Here is a 22,297-nt window from a genome sequence, read left to right on the forward strand (position 1 = left end):
GTATCTACTCCGGTGCTTTATTGGGAAAGTCCATTGTTTCTAAAGGTGAGTGTCATTTCAGCCCCTGTTCTGAGGCATGCTTTAACCAGAGAAGTCACGCTGACCTGGACAGAGAGTGGCTGGCAGTTCCACTGTACCCCAATTGCTTTCCTCGCCTCCCAGCAGAGAACACAGATGGGATAGTGCGTAGGGTGCTAGACTAGGATTTAGAAGACCTAGCTTCAAGTCCCTCCTTTGCTAGACATGGCCCTCAGCCTCTCTGTACCTCAGTTTCCCATTTGTACATTGGGGACAACAGGGCCACCCTACCTCACAGGGTGGTGTGAGGATAAATACATTAAACAGTGTGAGGTGCTCAGATATGTAGCTAAGCTAAAACACGGGATAAGCTGGTCTTCCCCCTCACTTTGAAATAGCCAGTTGCTAAAGGTCAAAAGTTTTCAGCAGGTAGATCTGAAAAAGCCCTTGTAGACCCTCTAGTCTGTTCCCCTGCCTGAACGAAATCGATTTTCCCTGTAGCGAACATAACAGCTAGTAATAGACTGATCTCGGCTTTTATAGCTTTAAAAAGAAAAGGGTTGTTACTTAAACACAGTGGAGTTACTGCCACTCGCACCAACACAGGGGTGGCTCTTCTGAAGTTAATATGCAGCTCCTTGTCTAGGCACCTACGCTGGGGCTGGAGCTACAGGCTCCAACTTTCCAATGTGCTGGGGGGTGCTCACTGCTCAAGCCCTGGCTCTGCCACAGGCCCTTCCTCCACTCCACCCCTTCCCACCTTCTCCCCTGAGCCTGCCATGCCCTCACTCTTTTCCCTCCCCCAGCCTCCTGCAGCCACAAAACAGCTGATCTGGAGATGCAGGGATGGAGGGGGAGGCGCTGATCGGCAGGGCTGCTGACGTATTACTGTGGCTCTTTGGTAATGTACATTGGTAAATTCTGGCTCCTTCTCAAGCTCAGGTTGGCCACCCCTGCACCAACACAATGCAGAACCACCAATGGAAGCATTATTGTAGGGCTGCGCATGAGTTCTTGGTGTCGACTTTAAGTACAGGGCAACAGGCCAAATTTTGGAGCTCCCCAACTGGAACATTGTCACTTTAAGTTGCAAGCATGCTGGTATCATTGTTGTTAGTAAAGTGTTAATAGTCCAGACCTATTTTCCAACAAAGTAAAGAGAAAGCACAGTTGAAATTGGCACAGGATTAAAATGTTTGTGATAACCCCTCTTAATAGATCAAGGGCCTAATTCTGACCTCACCTTGATTTTACTAAAATTTTAGCTGGTGTAAAGAGTTTAGGGAGTCCATTAACTGCACGCATTTAATCAGCTCCTGTAATTCACAGCCAATGGTACTAGACTTTTGGGCATATTTGTTTAAAAAACATTGCATGCAAATGTGTGTTGCTTGATAGATCAGATCTTCCAAAAATCCAACAGAGGAAATGGATGCTAGTATGATAAAGCAGGAAATGTTTACTGCCAGGAAGAGAACAAAATGGTTTGAAGGTCTAGATGTTATTTTGTGGCACTTATATTTATTAATCTGATTCCCTACCCACCTCCATAGCTGATGCAACTGCCTTAGGTAGAAAGTCAAGGGAATTAGCAACATGCTGCTCCATTTATCACCTAAAGAAATCCCATTCTGTATCAGACTAGAAATAAATTGCAAATTTCTAACACGGTGGGTATTTCACCATTGGAACAACTCACTTAGGAACTGTTGGGTTGTCGCTCAGCAACAGGCATTGAGCCTTCTTGTGGGTAGAAATTCTGGTTTTATATTGTTAGCAGGGTTAATGGGTTCCACTACTAAACCAATAACAGGAAATGAGCAGGGGGAGGTCTTCAGGCTCGTTCTGCAGTAGAATCTCAGAGTTACAAACTGACCAGTCAATCACACACCTCGTTTGGAATTGGAAGTACGCAATCAGGCAGCAGCAGAGACGAAAAAAGAAACAAATACAGTACAGTACTGTGTTAAATGTAAACTACTAAAAATAAATAAAGGGAAAGCAGCATTTTTCTTACCTCCATTCCCAAGGAGTTTGTAACTCTGAGGTTCTACTGTATTTGCTCTGGTCTAGAAGGCTACCCTGCCTAGCATAACTCCCTTTTACAGCTTTTATTCCTTGTACAAAGCCTATGCCAGTCCTTGATTTAATTTAGATTTACCAGACCAATTAGTTTGTAGGTCAATCTGCAGTGGGGAGCAGGTAGGGGAAGCTGAGATGATGACTCTTTCATGAATGAGAATGTCACCTTTTTCATCCACCTGAGCATCTTATGTTCTGTATAAATATTTAATAGTAGGAACTGAAAATTATGGAACAGAAGTTAAAGTTTATTTGTAAAGGGGCGGGGGGGGGGGAAGGACACAGAGGGACAGTCCAACCTTCCACTTCACAAAACATGATAGTCTCTTTTCATACAAGCAGTCAGACAAAAATCTTTAACTTTTATTTTATTTTCAAACAAACACACACTGTGTAGGAAAAGTTAAGGTGTGTAAAAGAGAAAGAAGGCTATTTCTGTACAACTGTTCCACAAAATCCTTTTGCACAGAAGAATATAATTGTAAATTTTCTACAACAGTGTCTCAGTACAGCAGAGATTATGATAAATACATTTCAGTGTATTTGGATTTATTGTAAGAGGGATCCACCGAATAGCTATCGCTATGGCTTCCCAGTGCTCAGTTTCTTTAGCCGTGATACCTTTTCATATGCAATGCATTTCTTGCTTTAAAAAAACATTTTTTTTAAGGTAACATCAGAATAGCCCAGCTATTCTATCAGAGTGATTGTTTTCAACAGGCCAGCTGTGAAATCCATAGTTTGTGCAGGAGCTAGAATTTTACATCATCAACTTACTTATTTAAAAATCAAGTTATTGGAAAACTGAGCCAGATTCTTGTGATAAAGCCTGTGCTTTTTTTTTTCTCCTCTTTGCCAACAGTTGATCTTTTCCAAATGTATGATAGCTGAGTAAGTTCATTCAGCAAAGTATCCCTCCTTCTTACCCATTCTGCCATTTTTTTTGCTTGTGGCTTAAAAAAAAAAAATATTAAAAAATATCCACAGATCCTCTATTTCTTGCACACCGCAAACTTCCATGGGAATTTGAGGCGCTCAAGTGATGGAGGTCCAGGACCCAGTTCTCCAAAACAGCCAGGAAGTAAAAGAGTTCTCCAGAACTCTTTCAGCAAAGAGAGGATTTAGCAGAGCAGAGAAAGCCATCAGGCTTCTGCAGCATTGAATGAGAGAGTTGTTTTTCAGGATTATTTTATCCACAGGGATTCTGGTCTCTGCCTAAGACTGTTCCAGATCTCTCTTTTCCATTTGATTTGCCCAATTGCTTCTGCTCATTGGGAAACGCTTGAGGATAAATAAATGCACAAGTACAGGTGCCTTGCTGTCTCCTACTCATGTGTGAAGAAATGTCCTTGTCATTCTCCATCATCCTGCACCATGTGCAGTTATTTAAAGCATGTAAAGTCACTGCTATTCTGGCAATATTTGCATTCATGTAAATGAGTGTACAATATGCAGGACAACAGAGAGTGAGGCCCCTCCTGCCTCTTGTGGCTTCAGGCTTTTAGTGCTAAAGCTTGTTCTCAGTGGCAAGACTCCCACTGACTTCAATGGGGCAGGATCAGGGCCTTAAAATGAGCATATCACACTTGGCCCTTGACTCCAGTAAGAGCGGAGTGCTTGTTAATGTCAATGGGAAGTTTGGTTCGCTTAAAGACTGCAGAATATTGGTCCTTACTTTGTTTCTCAACGCAAACAGACATGCGGAGCATGGTAAGAAAGGGTTTTGCACGGATACCATGGACCAGAGAGGTTGGTAGGGAGGGGATGATTTTCATTTAATAGTGACTTGTCAGGTCAAATTGGGATCCAAAACTCAGGTTTTGTTTAAAAATAAGCTTTTAAAAACCAATATCCACCTGTAGATAGAAAATAAAATTTAAAAAATTGAAACAAAACACAAAAACCACCACACAAACGTTACATCCCCCTGCAGTAGCTGGGTTGCAGTACACTGCAGTGTTCCGCTAGTGGCGGTGAACATAAAACTGAAACTGACTAGAAACCAAAAGGGGAAAATGACCTATTTTCACTGTCAAAGCTGAGAGAAACATACAAAGTAATCAAAACTACATAAATAGTGAAACGTGAACTTGACTTTTAATTTTTTTTCCAGTTACAATCATCTAACAATACAGAAATTCATGTTGTGAGGTTTTAAAATATGATTTAACCTGACAGTGATTTTTTAAAAAGTCACAGGGCCAGATTTGATTTCTATCAGCGGGGTATACCTGGAGCAACTCTTCTAGAGTCAGATGCCAGATCTGCAGCTGTGTGAGTGATCGAGATTAGGTTGTAACTGGCAGTTAAAATCTTCTTCTAAAAGCTTGCAAAAATAGATGCGCCTTTTGCAACAAACAAAATGGTGTGTTTCCTACTCTTGTGTGAAATGTCACCAATTCAAGGCCAGGTTCTGCCCTCATTTAAAGTAGTGTAAATCCAGTGTTGTCATCAGTATTATTCTGGATTTTACACTGAGTTAGATGGAGGCACTCTGCATTTCCACAAATCTAAAAGAAGAGTGCTTGTTCCTCTGACTGGAACCTGGCATGCTGACCAATAATGCCCCTTCACTTTGTAGGAACACTAGCAGGCAAACGAGATGCTTTTGCAACAGGCTTTCAGAGCCTCAGCTAAACAGTAGCTTTATGTAAGTTTCTAGCTTTCAATGTACAAACAGGACTAAAAAAAATAAAATAAAATAAAAAAAATGCAGAGACTGTCAGGATCTTAACCGTACATCAGACAGACTCCAGTTCAGGGCAAACCATTTTAACCCCTCCCCACCTCGCCTCAGTATGTGCTCATAGAAAGGATGGCAGCATCTCCATTTCGACAATCTGTTCCATGTCAACAAATGCATTTGGCAGTTCTAAAGACACCCTCACTCAGGATAGCACAAAAGTTTTAGTTTCAGGTTTTGGAAAAACTGAATCAGCATCTGCAGTTCATTTATAAAATACCAAGGAGAGCAACACAGTACAGGAGGAAAATCAGTGGAAGAGCACGGACTAGCTTTCTGCAGAAGAACTGATTTATCTCCATAGGTCAGCTTTCAAAGCTTCATCCAGAATATCTTCTGCTTTCAATGCAAATCAGGCCTAAAACTTTTCAGAAACTGGTGAAAAAGAGCGTAGCACATGAAGCAAAAAAACAGAATGCAATACACAGTTTCCTTCTCACCTTTGACCAGAGTGTGCATGTATATAGCTAAGCAACAATACACAAAGAGGTGTGGTTGCAATTTACTAACTCACAAGCATGTTGGGACATACAAATATGAAACAACTGGGAGCGCCTACAGTTCCCAACACAAACTTAGATTATTTTTCCTAATTTTGGGGTGAATTTAATGCTGATAAAAAGGCACCAGATTGGGACCTTTGGAGACCAACATCTTCCCTCCCACTGGGACAACAGCAAGGCAAGCTTCCCACAACACATAGCCCAGCTAGTGTCTTTCACTCTGCTCCAGAGGGGAATCCAGTTGCCGTAGCGCATCCAAACCTGCGCCTTGCCTTAGAGACTACCAGAAATCGTAATAGCAGTGTGTGTCACTGGGGCAGAGACTCACCAAACAGCTGTTAGATAGTTAACAATAGCTTTCCATGGCTACTGACATGGGCTGAATTTGTAGGAGCAGCCTAGAATTTAAGAAGCTCCGTATCCCACTACCAGGTCCCACAAGCCGTCTGGCCCTTCACAAAACAAGGCTGTTTAAAAGGGGAGGCTAGCAAGCTCTGCAGTCCTTGGCTACTTCTCAGTTATCGTGCTCTCAATCCAAGCCACTTGGTAAACCACGCTGATGTTTATACTCTGTACCAAACCATAGCAGCTCTCGTCCACTGTATCAATAACTTACTGCCACACTCATTGATAGGAATCCTGAAGCAGAGCTGTAGTGACAGTTAGCTGCACATCCAGTCAGGCCCCAATGATTCATTTGCTGTTCCAAGATTTAGTCCTTCCCCTTATGGCCAATGTCCTGCTTTGTACAGCTATTGACCAAATGCTCTGCCCGCTTACACCCTGGGCAGCTCCTGCTCTCACGTGTATGGTCATAAATCAAGGGTTACTGCACTGAGCTCAGTGGGAGTTACTCCAGTAAAGAGATGAATTGGGCCCATTGCCTGTAAGCCAGAGGTAATGGGGAGCAATGCCCCCCATAGATGAAAGACAAATCAGCTGCTTGCTCTTCTGGGGAATGTACCAGGGGACTAGTTTCAAAGGTGAATGTAGGGGAGAGATCCAGAGACGAACACTTTGAAATATGCTCTGGGAATTGAAAAGTCTCTTCACTTAGAGCGAGTTGCTGTCAAAGCAGCCTTATTCCCCTTGGCTGTGGATGTGTTGGAATTGTTGCAGCAGGCGGTGTGTGCCTTATCCTTTGGGCCCACACTTCTCATTATTGAAAACTTTATGGTCACATTATTAAAAGCCTGCTCCATAGCTCCTTGAAGCCAAGGTATTCTGTTCATCAACAGGCTTTGGCCTGGGCCTTAAGAGAACAATTCTGACTGTATCCACAGTGACTTTGGATGGGATCAGTTCCTGCTGGCATGGGTACACTTTAGAGGAAACATATTGCAGGTAGAGTTTCGTGAAGACGGATGCTCTCTCCTGGAGGACAACTCAATCAGAAAGAGGTAGTAACCGTAATTCTTCAGACGTGTTTGCGGGGCGATACTGAATCATCGCTAGGCAATTCACCTTTAGGGGTTTGCCTCCGGGGCTATTGGCAGTACTGTTCTAATACTGTGGAAATAGACGAGATATAGCTGAGGACTTCTAAATTAGCTTTCCGTCTTAAAACGGAAACAAAAAACCCACGTATGTGTGTGTTTGTACCACACTGGCATCTCTAACAGAAATATGGAGGAAGATCCCCTTTCAACCATGACTGTAGTTTATACGCATCACCTCTTACAGGACTGGTCTCGTCACAGAAAACTGTTCCACACACTGCATGAGACAGGTCTTAAAGCCGCAGGCCAAAGTTGTTCAAAAGTGACTTAGGATTTTAAAGGGGCTGTTTTTCAGAGGCGCGCCTCACTTTCTGAAAATCAAGCCACATTAAGGTGTCTCCAAACTGAGGCCCTGAAAATCACTATTCAGTTCTGAAGATATTGGCCATTAATATGTCCTCCTAAGTACGCCGTTGATTGCTGTGTTGTGCATTTCATTGTGCACCTGAAGAAGTATCGAGATCACTGGGTAAATCCATTCCTTCTAAAAGTCCTGTTATATAGCACAGACAGCTCTTTGCAGAATGCTAATCCTCACAACATCCCTGTGAGGTAGGCACGTTATTATGAGCTGGGGAAACTGAGGCAGGGAGGCCACCCTTTTGAAAATAGTCTACTAACTTTGGGTGTTCAACCTGTGACATCAAGAGCCTGATTTTCAGCTGGGCCACGTCCCCGAACTTCAGAAGCTTGGCACCTGTGAAAATCAGCCTCCAAGTTGGGCACCCAAAATTGGTGGAGACCTTTTAAAACGTAGGCCTAAGGCCTTGACTCGGGAAAGCACTTAAGACCAAGCTGCAAGAGGAATCTAAGTCAGAGGCAGGACTAGCACTCGGAAGTTCCGCTCTCGAACAGCTAGACCCTCTATCGCTCACGAATATTCCCATCTTAAAGCTCGGCTAATTAAGTTGTGTAGAGCCACGGACATGAATATTTTCTGGTTCTATTAAAAACCAGTTAAGCCGAACACATTGGTGTTAAACGAGTATTTTGCTCTGACAGCGATCCTGATCATCAGCCCCTAAATTGGTTCAAATTCCAAAGAGGAAATCATATAGCTTGAAGACCAGCACATGTTTTAGCAGTGTCCTTTCCCCTCCCACTGATGGTGGGACCAAGCGATGCTTTGACAGTTTCATGGGCTGATTTTTGATTCTTCACGGCAGTGCTGAAAAACTGTTGAATAGACTGGTGTTTGGCTGTTATTTTTGTGCTTATAGTCATGAATAGAGTTAGAGGGCTCTGAAAAAAAAAAAACCAACAACCGCAAAACACAAGCTGCTGGGATTCACACGGGGGGTGGGTGGGTGGGGAGCCATTAGGAGCAGAGCTTTCAGTATTAAAAAAAAAAAGAAAAAACCCACATTGCACTTTCAATGAAACTTATTAGATGCTGAGAAAACATGTAAAAAAAAAATCAAAGTTTGGGATCAGTTTGCATAAGTTATTGAGTGAATAAAGCGCTAAATATTTGTATTTCCGCCTGTCTGGCGGACAGGCAATTCAAGTGTGGGCTGTTGATGTAGCCTGGAACCTGCAAAGTGAAACAGATTAAAGCAAGAGTTAAAATGTGGTGGCAGAGAAGAAGAGTGAATTGCTAGAAGTGGGTGAATTTCATCCCTGTGCAGAAGGTCAGCACAAGGGCTTATGCACCACTTAAACAATCTTGCCCGGAGTCTGAGCTGCCTCTAGAGTCGGTGAAGACACAAAGGACTAGCCAGGGAGCATGGACAGGCTTATCAGTGACAGTGGCCGTCTCTAAAAATGAAAGCGGACATCTCTAGCGTTTATGCTTGAGAAGCAAACTTTCTAAATGTGACCAGAGCATCTGTCTGCCTGAGTTTGCAGAGAGCTGGAAATGCTCTCTCAGATTTGTCTGTGCTGGTGCTAACTCGGACGCCAAGGAAGATACTCCAGATGGCAATATCATTAACTATTTCACTGTTCAAAGCATGTAAGAAAGGAGAAGGCGCATGGGACATGCCAGAGACTAGACTTGGGGAAACAGATGTCTGCATTAAGTTATATCTGCCTTTAACGCCAGCTGAGGGTGGGGTACAGATAGGGAAGAGTGTGTGTTTGATTCGGTTACTGAAGGGGCAGGATTTCAGCTTCCAAAAGTTTGGGAATTGCTGACTGGAGCGGTGCCTGGGGTCTTGTGCTGATTTTCAGCAGAGGGATGAATTTCACCCCCTATAAGAAAGGAACTTAGGAGGTGGCATATGGTTTGGTCTTTTATTTTCCCCCCAGCTTTATATTATGATCTAAGCAGTTTGTAGGGATGTGCTTTCTCTGTTCATCTGGAGATCGGACTGCTGGAGTAAACATAGGAAATGATTAGGATGGAGCTGGGGGAGGATTATATTTTAAGGCCAAGCTTTTCAGAAGTACCCAGCCCAACTTGAGATACTACGAAGGTGCCCATTTTACTTTTAGAAGGTGAGGGTCCCGTAGATTCTGAACAGCCACACCCCCTTTAGGGGGTATCTACACTGCACACTCAGCCTGGCCTCTGACTTGGGTTTGAGCCCAACCTGCCCTCCACGCAATCCACTCCCAAATTAGTCTGACTTGGGTCAGCCAGCACTCAGGATCCAGGTACTAGGACTCTGCCAAGGAGGGTGGGTTAGAGCCAGAGTCCCAATGTGACTCAGGTCAGCTCAAGCTGCAGACTCGAGTTAGAAGGTCTGCGTAGTGCAATATGGACACATTAAACACAGCTGTGAGACCTGGGTCCAGGAATTGTAAGCCCAGGTTTACAGTGCAGTGGGGACGCTCAATTACGGGCTTGGAAGCACTGAGTCTGCAAGCCCAGGTCCTGCATACTTGGGCTAACTGTGCGATGTAGACATACCCTTAGAGTGCCTCAAGTTGGACAGCCAAAAATTAAGGCATCCAAGATCACTGGGCATTTGGAAAGTCTCAACCTACAGGTTCCAAGGCTGGGATTTCAGTGAGATTCAGGCCTCAAACCCCAGCCCTAATGTGAAACCTACCGGACCTCAGTGTGTAATGCCTACTAGCAGTAAACGGAAAAGTGATCAGTGCAGCGGCTGACTGATTTTACATCTGGACCTAATCAGATTAATTGATTGAGATAGTATGTTCTGTGCAGTCATCATGCAGAAGGGGACATTTCCTCTTCCAAAATTCACAGAGATAGCAAGGTACTTACACTCTGTTGCTACACTCCACTGCTAGAGCTACAAAACTCTGGAGCTACTCCATTGTCTCTCCCGTCCGCCTTTGGATCTCATCTCTTGAACAGCGCCTGTCTGCAGAGAGAGTGCGCACGCTTAAAACATGGTCATTTAAAACTGCGCCTCTAGGATATTTTTGTGCAAAGGGGTAGAACATTTGTGTTAGTGACGGCCTAGCTAAGAACTGCTACCAAGCTGTACTGCGCATGGATTAGAAAGAGCTGCACTGAAATCAACCAGCATCTACTGCGAATGTGTTTTTGGTCGCCGGACAAAGCTGCCATGGAGTGGTTTGAGCAGAGTTCTGCAAGTTAGAACTCCTGAATTCCTTCCTTCAGGCTACAGCAGGGCATGTAGGCTAGTTGAGAGGCAGGAGCTTAGAGTTACAACTCCTGGGTTTCATACCAAACTCTGTGAGAGAAGTGTGGTCCCGTGGTTAGAGCAAGAGGCATTGGGAGTCCAGATTCCTGGGTTCTAGCCTGAGCTCTGCCACTGATTTGCTGTGTGATCTTGGCTAAGTGACTTTTGCTTGGCACAAAGATGGGGGATAGATAGTGCTGCCTTACCTGACAAGGTGGAAGACGGGCAGCACCAGAGAGTTTGCTTCCAAGCCCTTCATGGTGGAGAGGAGCATAAAGGGAAAAATCTGCATCCCTTCTCCCACTGGGAGTTTCCCTCGTCTGGGCAAGAATGCAAAGGACACAGAGGAGCCCTACTCATGGAGCTCGGAGGTGGTGGGGTGTCTTTAGCAAGGCCATAGCTGGCTTTCCGCAGAGGGGTTCTCTGCCTCTGTGGGATCTCAGATATGCCCTCTCTGGTTCCTATCCTGCCCTACATGCCAGATGGCTTCTCTGCTCGGTTGCATGTGTCATTTCCCACCCTGCCACTGCATCAAGAGAACCCTGGATCTGGCAGCCACTCTAACACATGGCTCACTACAAGCACCGAGGCTGTCTGCTCAATCGGAGGATCTTTGCTACCTAGCTATGGTGGGAGAAGAGACACTGGCTGTTTGTTTCCTGCCCCTTCTGTGCTCAGCGCCTGGTCCAGTTCCTATCTGACTTTTCCCACCTGCCAGGGCAGGGCTGGCTGGGGCTCTTTCTTAGCACGGCACCTGGGTGCTGCTGGGACCGGAAAGCATTTCTGCAGATACTGTCCACTTAAATCAGGTTTAAGGGTGGAAGGTGAGATGGTATATCAGGAGGATGCGATTTTAAAGCCCAATATCCCAACCCACCTGCACCCCTCTCTTGGGAGTCTGATGGGAGAAAGAGAGGGCGCTCTAGTGAGGCAGTTTCTCCTTACCCTCCACCTAGCTTAATGTGGCGGTGTTGGATTCATCTCTTCTCCTCCTGCATCCTAGTTTTGTGTCTCCTGCCACTTCTCTCCCCTCAAAATTCAGGCAGCTGCTCATTAAGCTCAGCCAGCTGAGATGTTGCTTATGTTTTATGCTGGTGGATCTTAGAGAATAAGTGCTGAACAAGGAGATGCCATCCAACTTATTGCAGAGCCTGTGATATTCCTTTAATACCTTCAAGATGTACCTGCCTGGCTTTGTTTCTTCAGCTGCAAGGGAGCCATATAAGCACCATTAACCCTGGGTCATGGTCATAGACCCCAAAAGAGATTGTTAGCAGGCTAACCAACTTTGTTCAGCATTAACATTTCCACACATTTCAGGAGAACCAATGACCACAGCAGACAGAACTAGCCATCAGGACTCCTGGGTTCCATTCCCAGGTCTGGGAGGGAGCAACATCTAGTGATCAGAGCAGCTGGGCCCGGGAATGGAACTCAGGAGTCCTGACTCCGAACTCTACAAATGTGTGAATGCGGCAAGTCACTTCCTCTCTGTAGCCCATCGATAAGGGGAGGCGGGAGGGAACTGGTCACCACAGACCCTCCTCGCAGCTGAGGGGATTGGAGACAGTCGTTCATTCCTGTATGTAAAGCGCATTGAAATCATCAGCTAGGGAAGCACCACGTGAAGATAAATGATTAGCATCAGTGCAAAGCCATTGACCGAAAAAGCCCAAACTTTGGTTCCTCTAGAAGGAAACTCCAGTGTGAAGGTCACTTGCAAAAAGACCCTAGGATTTTTAGTGCCGGCTGCACTACGTTCCGAGTGAGTTCACTGCCATCATTCACCACCCTTTTTCAGCGCACACTGTGTCTGCATGCCTGGCAAGGGCAGGCTGGATCCCAAGGAGAATTACTCATGGACTTGTACTTTCTCTCTCTATGCTTCCAGGCCCCACCCTTGGAGTTAAGCAGGTTTAATGAACTGGGCAGGAGCAACCTGGCAAAATACAACTCGTCCTCAGGCTGACCTGACACTTGCAAGAGGAAAAAGGAGTTATGTAACTGCTGCCCCCACCCTAGCTGCCCCCTCGGCTAGCTGCCGAGCACCTTCCCTTCTCATGGGAGGTGAGGGCACTCTGAGCCATAGGGGAAGCGCAGAGCACCTGGCAGGATCAGATCCCAGCAGAACTCCAACTAAGAGAATGTAAGGCAGCCAGGCAGCACCCTATAAGCCTGGGCAGAGCATGTGCCAATCTGCTGAGTTAACTTTGACCACATTTGTGTTTGCAGCACGTCTCCGCCTTGCTGCAAAACAAGATTATACTGGCTCCAGCCGAATCCGTGGGTTAGCTGCCTCCTCCCACTCCCAGCACGGCCTTAACTGTGGCTTTTCTTGCAGGTGGACCTATTCTATCACTTTCCCCAAGTGAAACCATTTGATCATAAAAACAAACATGCCCAGTTAATCCCCAGTCTTAGGGTTCATTCGTTACGCTCAGACCCTCCAAGCCCAGTTCCCACAACTCCACCACCCTCCCCACCACCGCATACCCGAGAATAAAGATCAGGCCCAGTTATCTTCTGGCCAGCACATCTGCCTTTGCACAGCCCATACCCAACGCTTCCCAACCTTTGGCCTCTGGCTTCCCTGGGGCTGCTTCTGCAAGATGCTAAGGGACTTGGACTTGGGCAGCCCTGAGGGGGAAAGCGCTGCTTCTTTCCAGCTGCTGGCTGCACAGCTGCCCCTGCTTCTCCCGAGTCCTCCGGGCCACATTCTGAAAGGGGCTTTAGAGCTGCAGGCCAGGGCCCCGGGGAATCACAGCTCCCACAATTGTGGCCATGGGGGTGGTGCTGCACTGCGCAGAGCCACCTGCACACCCCCTGCACCAAACAGGAGCTGCCCCAGGTAAGTGCTCTGCACCTCCTGCCTGCCCCAGCCCTGAGCCTCCTCCCGCATCCCCACCCTGAGCGCCCTCCCAGACCCCGCACCCCACCCTGAGCACCCGCTGTATCACAAAGTGTTAAACCAAGATTTTCAAAAATAATAAAGCATATTCAATCATATTGCTCTCACTAAAAATATTAATTTTTTTTTAGCGAGAGCAAAAAGGTTTTTTGCACCGTTAAATTTTTTTTAAAAATTTTTCATCTTTATAATTTCTATTTTGTGTGTATGTTTTTGTAATTTACACAGTATATTAGTACATGTATATAATTTATACACATATATATATATATATATATATATATATATATATATATATAGGGGGTGCGTGCTCAAAAATTTTTACTGATAGGGGTGCGCGATCAAAAAAGTTTGGATACCACTGATCTAGAGCATACCAACTGGGATGGGGGCTGTATGAAATCAGAGGATACCTTCTTTAACATTGTCTTTCAGTGAACTGAACCAAGAGGGAAGGTCCCCCACGGTCAGGAATGGAGACAGTTGAATAAGAGAGAGTTCCTGAAGAGGCTGCAAAAAGAGGATAGTTGTTTGGCCATAAAAATTCGTGAAGTGGCAAAGGAGAAATGGAATTAATCCAGGGCAGTCTCCTGCATGGTGCAGGTCAGGAGGTCAGACTAGATGATTGCGGTGGTCTCTTCTGACTTTAGAATCCAAGAACCTGTGAATGGTGCTGACGTCAGTCACTGGTGGAAAGAGCCACCTGGGAACCTCTGTAGTTGGATTCCTTATCCTTGCTCAGGTAGGACTGGCTTTTTTGTTTTACACGGGGTCCCATAAATCAGCAGAAGCTGGGTGATGGGCTGGAGTTGGTGCTGGGCAGCACCTTGTTAAAGTTCTCAGCAGATTGAAGGACAGTTTTCCTTGCTCTGAATGATCAAGGTCCCATTGAACCATCTCTGCTAGGTCTGATTGCCTTGAGGCCCAAGCTTCTTCTGAAGAGTAAATGTTATGCCCTTGGAATACACCAGCTTACGCGCACGCACACACACACACACGCTCTCTCTCTCTCTCGGAGGATCCTCTAGATTGCCTACAGGGTCTTCACTTCACTGAGCCCTGCTTTTACCCCATTCCCATCTCAAACCACTCTGCTTTCTGTGCACTCAGTACGTTGATCATGGGAAAACCTAGGGGGATTCCAGAGAAAAGCACTTCATACCTGTTTGGTGGCCCAGCCCTGTGGCTCTCTTCCTTGGCTGTGGTTCCCAGGAAGTGTTTTTGTTTAAGTGAGAAAACAAATGAGAAGAGTCAGTGGCAATGGTGCAAAGAAAATCCAGGAGTCCAGAATCCCAGTCCACACTCTGAATGGACTCAGGAATGTGGACAACTAGACCCAGAGCCACAAAAGGAGTAGTCAGCCATGCAGAAAGAGTTGCTCGGGCCCGCTCTGTCCAAGTGCATTTAGAGGAGATTAAAAAAGAAAAAAAAAAAAAACCACAAAAAAACCTACAGCTGACCCATCACATTACCTTTGTTGTGAAACTCCCTCACCCTCGAGCCTGCCAAATTAAACACCCTGCTGCTAGGATTTGCAAGTCACAGTCAAGAGCGATTTCACCAAGGCTGCGAGCAACTTCCCGTCAGCTGCAGGAAGGACACCCAACATGTCACAACAAATATCTCCTGTGTCGCTCTTCAGAACGTGACACTCTCCTCCTCCAGGAAGCTTGGTGGCAAAATGTTTACTGCTGGGGGAGCGTGGTGGGGAGGGAAATGCCCCCTTCTCCTCCTTTACAGGTCATGGCTTGAAACTACACAGCCATCACAGTAACAGCCATGACAATGATCAGTGGGAATCAATGCAGCATGGCAGCTGTCCCACGGAACCGCTCCTCCAGCGGACAGTGCCCGATCTAAGAACACCATACTGGCAGCGTGGCTGAAGCCTATGTGTCCACCGAACAAGGGACACCAGCCTTGATGGCTTCCCCCTCCATCCTTGCTCAGTCCTGACCTGCGAGGCTGAGAATTTGGGGTCCATTCAGTCCGTGGCCTATGCTGCCATCAGCACTAGTGACACTAGGTTTTGTGATAGGGATGCTTGTGCTCCAAGACCTGACTAGAGCCACCAGCTCCATCCGCATTGGAGCTACCAGTCAGCTGCCTGCAGCCAGTCGCCACCACCCAGGACTGGATTTGAACCAATGATCCAGCAGGGATAAGCCTCATCACCTACATTTCCTTGAACCACCCAGTTCGGGATGGAGACACCTCTGAAGTCACCCGGGTGCAGCTGTAGTGGCTGGTTCTACCCATGCAGAGTCAGTGCGACGTGCACAGGGTGTGGAGCACTGCGGCTGTTCTCGGTGCCGTTACCATTCTAAAGCAAACATGCGCTTGTGAGGATAGACCAGAAAAAGGACTTTTACGGGCCGCCTCTTTGGGAAAGCCCCTGTAGATTTTTCTGCTATGAGTGGATAGGTTGCTACCTGAGCGTTATCTCCGTCTTGCAGATAGGGAAAAGGAGGCTAGAAAGGTGAAGTGCTCAAGCCAGTGGCAGGGCAGAGATTCCCAGGACTCCCGACGCCCACTCCTGTGCTTACTCCATTCGAGGAGGCCGTATCTGTGCGGCGCAGGGACTTCTTGCCAAAGCAGAGAATCAGCGTCTAACCTGGTGCGTGGCTTTATGCCACAGAGAAGCCTGTGAAAGCTGAGAAGCCCCAAAGTCCAGAAGGATGTGAGAGAATCTGTCTTCCTGATGCAAATTGTACTCCAAATTCCAGAGCCACATCTTAGTTAAGTGCCGCTGCTTAGGTACGTGCGAGCTTCTGCCCTGGCGAAGGCACATGCCATGCTGCAGGGAGGCAACGTTCCCTGATGCCGTGCTGTGGTGCTTGATGAATCCAGGCTTTGGGAATTGCAGTGAGCACTTTAGAAGAGAGCACAGGGCACTTGGATGTAACAGCTGGGGCACAAGGAGGCTCTTACGTAAAGATTTCCACTGCTTAAATAACGCAGACCAGAATACTGCAAGAGGTGCAGACATACGGGCAGAGAGAATGCCAGGCCAAGAGGAACAGACTCAAGAGAGCAGTAAGGGTAAACACTCCTGGGCATTTACTCTCGTCAGTTTGGGAGTCTGGCTGCCATTAGAAGCTGCCTTTTTCCCCAGTGTGATACCATAGCAACTGCAATCAGCTGGGGTGCTCAAGCTAACAGCCTCCCCAGTATAGATGGGACAGGGCTGGTAGAATGGTGCCTTCCGTGAAGGGTCTTAGACCCTGGATCTTCCTCTCCCTGTTGGCCCAATGGAGGATCCCGCTGGTGGATGGAGAGGCCGCGCAGGGTGCTCTAGAGATCAGGAGTGTCTTAGGCTTCCCCTGCAGAAGGCTGGATAAATGAGATGGCTTGAGAGGGAGAATATAACTTGTGGCAGGTCAGGTGCCCATCTAGCTGGACCTTTGTATTGCACACACAGGCACCGGACACATGGAAATAAACAAACTCGTTAGATCGGATTAAGCGCAAAATCCAGATCCTAATGGCAGAACTTCCACTGCTCTCCATGGGACCAGGGTTTCACTCTAAACCAGTAACTCAGAAGCCTAGGGTAGATGCTTCCCAGTCTGAAAAACAGCCAAACAGCCAGCGTTTTTCATTTGCATCTGATGAAGTTGTTATATCCCATGAAAGTTTATGCCCAAATAAATCTGTTAGTCTCTAAGGTGCCACAAAGACTCCTCGTTGTTTTTACCGATACAGACTAACACGGCTACCTCTCTTAAACCTGTTTTTCATTTGCAAGTCTCCCTGTGTCCCACCTCTTCCTCCTACTGCTTGGCTCAGGCCGTTTAGCCTCATGGCCCAAATCACCCCCCCAGTAACCCTCAAGTCTCTCACCCTCCTCTAGGAACATTTACTCAGGACCAGATCTGCCTGCGGTCCCTTAGCCCATCTCCAGTGGAAGCCTCAGCCCCACAGGCTTTAAGAAATTGAGGGGGGATAGATCCGAGTCCCTCCCCATGAAAGGGCACAGTCTGTTGTGTTAGCTTTCACCCTGGCCTCCAAACACAGCTGCTGAGTCAAACAGATTCTGGTGCATGTGATTGATCTAGTGGAAGGCAGGCAGCAGCAAGCCTGGGTGTGTCGGGTCACAAGGAGGCATTTCCATACGCTTAACAGTGTCTTTAATGTTACATATGTAAATAGGCTGGTAAAAATCCATTTGGTGTGGTGTCAATTATTGTTTAATAGGTGGGTGTGTAGGCAGTCCTTAGAAGCATAAAGTTCACAGGCAGCCCACTAGAGGGGGCCTAAGAGCAGTAACAGCTACACCTTTCCATTAGTGAGGGAGGCCTCCTAGCAGCAGAATGCCAAGGAATTTTAGGGCTGGTCTACATGGGGACATGCAGGAATATTAATCTGAATTAACTGAAGGTGTGAATTTGAAGTAGATTTAAACAGCATTAAATCCCCATGAGGCCACTGTTATTCAGAACTAAGTGACCTTAATTCGGTTTAGTGTAATTCACTTCGAAAGTGAATTTAGCTAAACCAAATTCAGGTCACTTCAATTCACAGTGAGGATGTTCACACAGGGGTTTAATGCAGTTTAACTAATCCACTTCAAATTCACACCTTTAGTTAATTCAGATTAATATTCCTGGATGTCCCCATGTAGACCAGCCCTCAGACTAACCCGCCAGCCCAAGTGATTTACAAAAGTGAACCCATGGCAGAGGTAGGAATTGCCTCTAGGTGTCTGGACATCTAGACCTGTTCCTTAGGCACAAGGGTCTCCTCCAGCTGCCCAGACTTATTAATTATCCCTATTACATAGACCCCAGTCAGTCAGGGCCCAGTTGTACTAGGTGCTCTACAAAACAGAGCCATCCCCCACTCCTCTAAACATGAACATGGTCTCCACCCTGGGATCCCCTGCCAGAACTCCCCTCTCCCCGATTCTGCAGCATTAGAAGGTCAGTTGTGACCCCCAAGTTAAGAACTCATGCACTAGACCACGTTCTCTTCCCATTTGTTCCACACGCGCCCCATAGCATTTTGCTCGTCTGTCAAAGGCTCAGCACTGATCCAAGGGTGAAGTTCCCCTCCGCAGAGTTTTGAGTCACACAAGCAGGATGTTCATTTTAGACAAAAGCAGCACAACAGCAGCTTCTCAGCTCTGACTGAGAGTTCATTTACTGTTTCCCATCCTGGGCAATAAAATAATACCAATCAGCAGCATTTAAGTTGGTCTTACAAAAGAGTCATGAAAATTTACCGGCCCAGCAAGCAGGAGAGTGGAGTTTTGCATGGCTGATGTATGTGTAGCCAGAAGGGGCTGCTCTAGGCAGAATTAGAGAGCTCTGTTTTGACTCAGTGGCAACCTCTCTGCAGCTTGCTGGGGTAGCACAAGAGCTTGTCTACATGGGGACATGCAGGAAAGTTAATTCGAATTAACGAACAGTGTGAATTTGAAGTGGATTAGTTAAACCACATTAAACGCCTGTGTGAACACCCTCATTTAGAATTAAAATGGCCTTAATTTGGTTTCTGAATAAACTGCAGTGAGAACACCTTCAATCAGAAGCCAAATTAAGGCCATTTTAATTCTAATGGAGGGTGTTCACACAGGGGTTTAATGTAGTTTAACTGTAAATTTGCAGTGGATTAGTTAATTTGGATCAACTTTCCTTCATATCCCTGTGTAGACAAGCCCTCCGTTTCTTCCCTGAAGTTGCAGTGGGGTATTATTCTACAGATTTTCCTCTGCCCCAGATGAAGAAGTAAATGATACGGTACCATGGGAAGGCCCTCGTTAGCTGCCATATCACCTGATCCGATGTGCGTCAGGTGTACAAAATTCATCGGCTCCCCTATCATGGTACGGTCAATTCGCCTCCTCTTCTTTTTCTGCAGGGATAACAAAAAAAAGACTTAACAGACACAGAAATTAACATTAGTTTCCTGCTGGCAAAGAGAGATGCATCGACAGGCATTTGGGGCATGGACTGTGCCCACTGGGCTTTGTGGCAAGGGCAGTTAGTGGGTTAAATAATACACGTTTTGCCCCTTTGTGTGTTTTTTAAGGGCTCTCAAAGTGCTTTATATAGGAGGGAGTGTTTCATCGTGCCCAAGTTACACATGGGGAAACTGAAGCACAGACAGGGGCAGGGACTTGGCCAAAGTTGCAGAGGAGTCGGTGGCAGCACCAGGAATAGAACTCCGATCCTAGCTGGCTGATTTCTAGAGCAATGCAGGCACCGATTCCGTGCTGTGTCTCTCGAGATGGGAAGGGGGCTATATGCTGCCTGAATTCTGACTCTCCTAGGTGCTGTTGGCCCCCTGTGGTAAGTTAGAGCAGCTCTGGGGCTCCGGCCTGCACTTCCAGAGCACACAGCACTATGGGTCCTCTCACCCAGGTCAGGGGACAACACAGAACAATGTACCCCACCCTGTGCTGCTCCTGCTCTGGGGAAATTCTCCCCAGGCCTCTAGCCACCTTTTCACAGTCCCTTTCACTGCTGGAGTGGCATTCAGGGGCCAGATCGGAGCCCAGAATCAGTCCCCTGTGGGCCAGATTCTGCTGTCAGGTCCACTGCTAGAGTCGGAGTAACTCCCCTAAGTCCATGGAGTGAGAGCGGAATCTATCCCAGAGCCCATGAAATGGAAGAAAGTTGGAGAGCGTGTGTGACAGATTCGTGTCAACCACCCCCTGCCTCCAGAGCTTGAGTCATTAAGGTACCCAGAAAGTGGAAGCTCAGCCAGCCCACATGAGTTTGTCCCCAGAGCGGCTGGGGAAGGAGGGCATCTCAGATGGGAAGGAACCCCAGAGACAGGGAATTACTGGTAATCACATGAAATCAATCTCCTGCCTGATCCTCATGGCTGAATCTTGCTCCATAGAAGATAAACCTAGCCTGGCCAAAGGCCCGGCTGATGTTCCCTGGCCCGAACATTCCTTCCTGGCCCCCAGACCTGGTGCTGGGGTGAATGAGTGTAGTGAGGCAGAAGATCCCCTTGTCAGCCCCCAAGTTACAGCCTTGTGCCTGCCGGCCAGGTGCATTCCAAGGGGTTTTGCTCGTGGCTACTACCAAAGGCAGGCCAGTTAGGCCATGAGTCTGATCTGGCTTGGGTACTTCCTACGGATTGCAGGCAAACACAAGGAGAGGGAAACACAGCCCAGCTGTAGAGTCAGAGTCAGAACCCTATCTGAGAAGACGTCAAAGGATTTTAGATACCCCAGGTCAGGAGCTAAGACAGCAGCAGTGAACAAACCTTCCTGCCCTACCGCCAGCCCAAGAGTGGTCGCTAAAGCTGAACTTCCCAACCCACAACATGGGGGGTGGGTTTGAGATTACGTCTATTGTGGAATGAAGGAGGGGTGTGTGGGGGGGAAAAATACCCCCACCATTCAAATAGGGTAAGTAAACCTAATTGCTCTGGAGAGGGAGGGGGACTTCCAAGCACTAGACACTCCAGCAATGGGTGAGAGACAGATCTAACCACGACTTGTGAATGCGATGTGGATACCTCTATGCTTGCAGCTAACCGCACTCAGCTGCCAATGGGACCTGCAAGCCCTGCATGAGATCTCCTGCTGGCCTGCAGCCTTCACTTCTCTGCCTCTGTCAGGCAGCAAACAGTGACTTCACCTCCCTCCCCCCCCCCCCCGCCACGCTCCGGGTAAGTTTTGACAGGATGTCTGGCCACAATGCCCGCTAGCTGTAGAGACCGGTGCTTTGAAGCCAAGAACCCAGGCTGTAACTGTGAGGAAATGTTTCAAAATACGCTGTCCTTTCAACAGGAAGCGGAAGGATGGATGCAGAGCGCAGAAGGGCTGCAGCAGCAGCATAGGGATGCCCAGGTTGGAAGCAGCCCATTCCCTATCTAACCCTTTGGCCAGGCTCCCCTGGCAGCTTAGGGGATCCACATTGCATAATACAGGGCCAGGTTCTTTTCACAGTATCAGCATCGCTTGCATTGTGGACATTTTATATCATGCTGTGAAACATTCGGCATCAGCTACAGTCAGACAGGACTGGACGGACCATCACTCTGCTCTGGGCATGGGCTGGCTCCTCAGCTGGCATAAACTGCAGAGCTAGTCAAAAATGTTTCCAATCAAATGGTTTGCCACCAAAAAATGCTGATTCAGCAAAATCCAAACATTTAGTGGGAATGTATCGATTTAGTTGAAAATTGATGGGAAGTCATTGAAACATCTAATTTATAGGGGACATTACGGTTGAAATGAAAATGTAGAATAAAAAAGTCAGAATAGAACACGTCAGTAAGGTTGTTTTGATGTTTCTGAAACATCTTCAAAATTTCATTGTGCAGCAAAGTTTGAAATTTGGACGCTTTGTTCTCATTCGGGACAAAAGGAGGTTTCTTGACCAGCTCTAATAAACAGACTTTCCTCCCCGACTTCAACGGAGCTACGCTACGATGGGACGCGCAGCCCGCATTAGCCATAAACGAGGGCCCACGAGGCCAATTAAATCATCTGGCCTCACCTGAGAGAAAAACGGGCCAGGGTTAACGGAGCTAGAAACCCAGCAGGGGAAGGGTTGGTCCAGTATTATAAAGCTAAGAAGCGGAGACCAGAAAGCGGCTGACTGTACAAACTAGGTGCAGTGGGGATAAAGGGAAGAATGCGTGAATGGATTAGAGAATTTTTGAGTAAACTGACCACGCAGGTCAGAGTTGGGAAAGTTATGTCGAATATCATTTTAACAATGGTACACCACAGGGAAGTGCCATCAGCCCGTCATCATTTAATATTGGGATAGATCTTCAAAACAAATAAGTGCTGGTGTCCCTCTATTTTCAGAGGATTGTGCTGGATGAGTTAGGAGCAGGAATGCTGAGGTGGCCAGAAAGAGACTCAACAAAGCAGTATGAGAGACTTCGGCCTGGAGAAATGCATGTGGGTTTCAAGTTCTCCATTGTAAAACAAAAGGATTGTTCTTCACAAAGAGGAAAGCTACAAAGGAATGTAAACTGTGTACGGAGCACAAATAGATTGAGTTAAAAGG

The 22,297-nt window shown here is 46.9% G+C and overlaps 1 protein-coding gene across 1 annotated transcript in view; it reads right to left on the minus strand.

Moving 5' to 3' along the window:
- Nucleotides 1-2,442: 2,442 nt before the first annotated feature.
- The window catches only part of CDC42SE1 (CDC42 small effector 1), a 55,146-nt gene continuing 35,291 nt past the window's right edge, over nucleotides 2,443-22,297 (minus strand). Inside the window, exons 3-5 of the mRNA XM_048828077.2 lie at nucleotides 19,059-19,169; nucleotides 10,021-10,120; nucleotides 2,443-8,379 (exon numbers count right to left, since the gene is read on the minus strand). Of these exons, the coding sequence (XP_048684034.1) occupies nucleotides 10,049-10,120; nucleotides 19,059-19,169 (183 nt within the window). The 3' untranslated portion in view covers nucleotides 2,443-8,379; nucleotides 10,021-10,048. The remainder of the gene's footprint in view (nucleotides 8,380-10,020; nucleotides 10,121-19,058; nucleotides 19,170-22,297) is intronic.

This window comes from Caretta caretta, chromosome 24 (genome assembly GCF_965140235.1).
Source record: "Caretta caretta isolate rCarCar2 chromosome 24, rCarCar1.hap1, whole genome shotgun sequence".
NCBI lineage: Eukaryota > Metazoa > Chordata > Testudines > Cheloniidae > Caretta > Caretta caretta.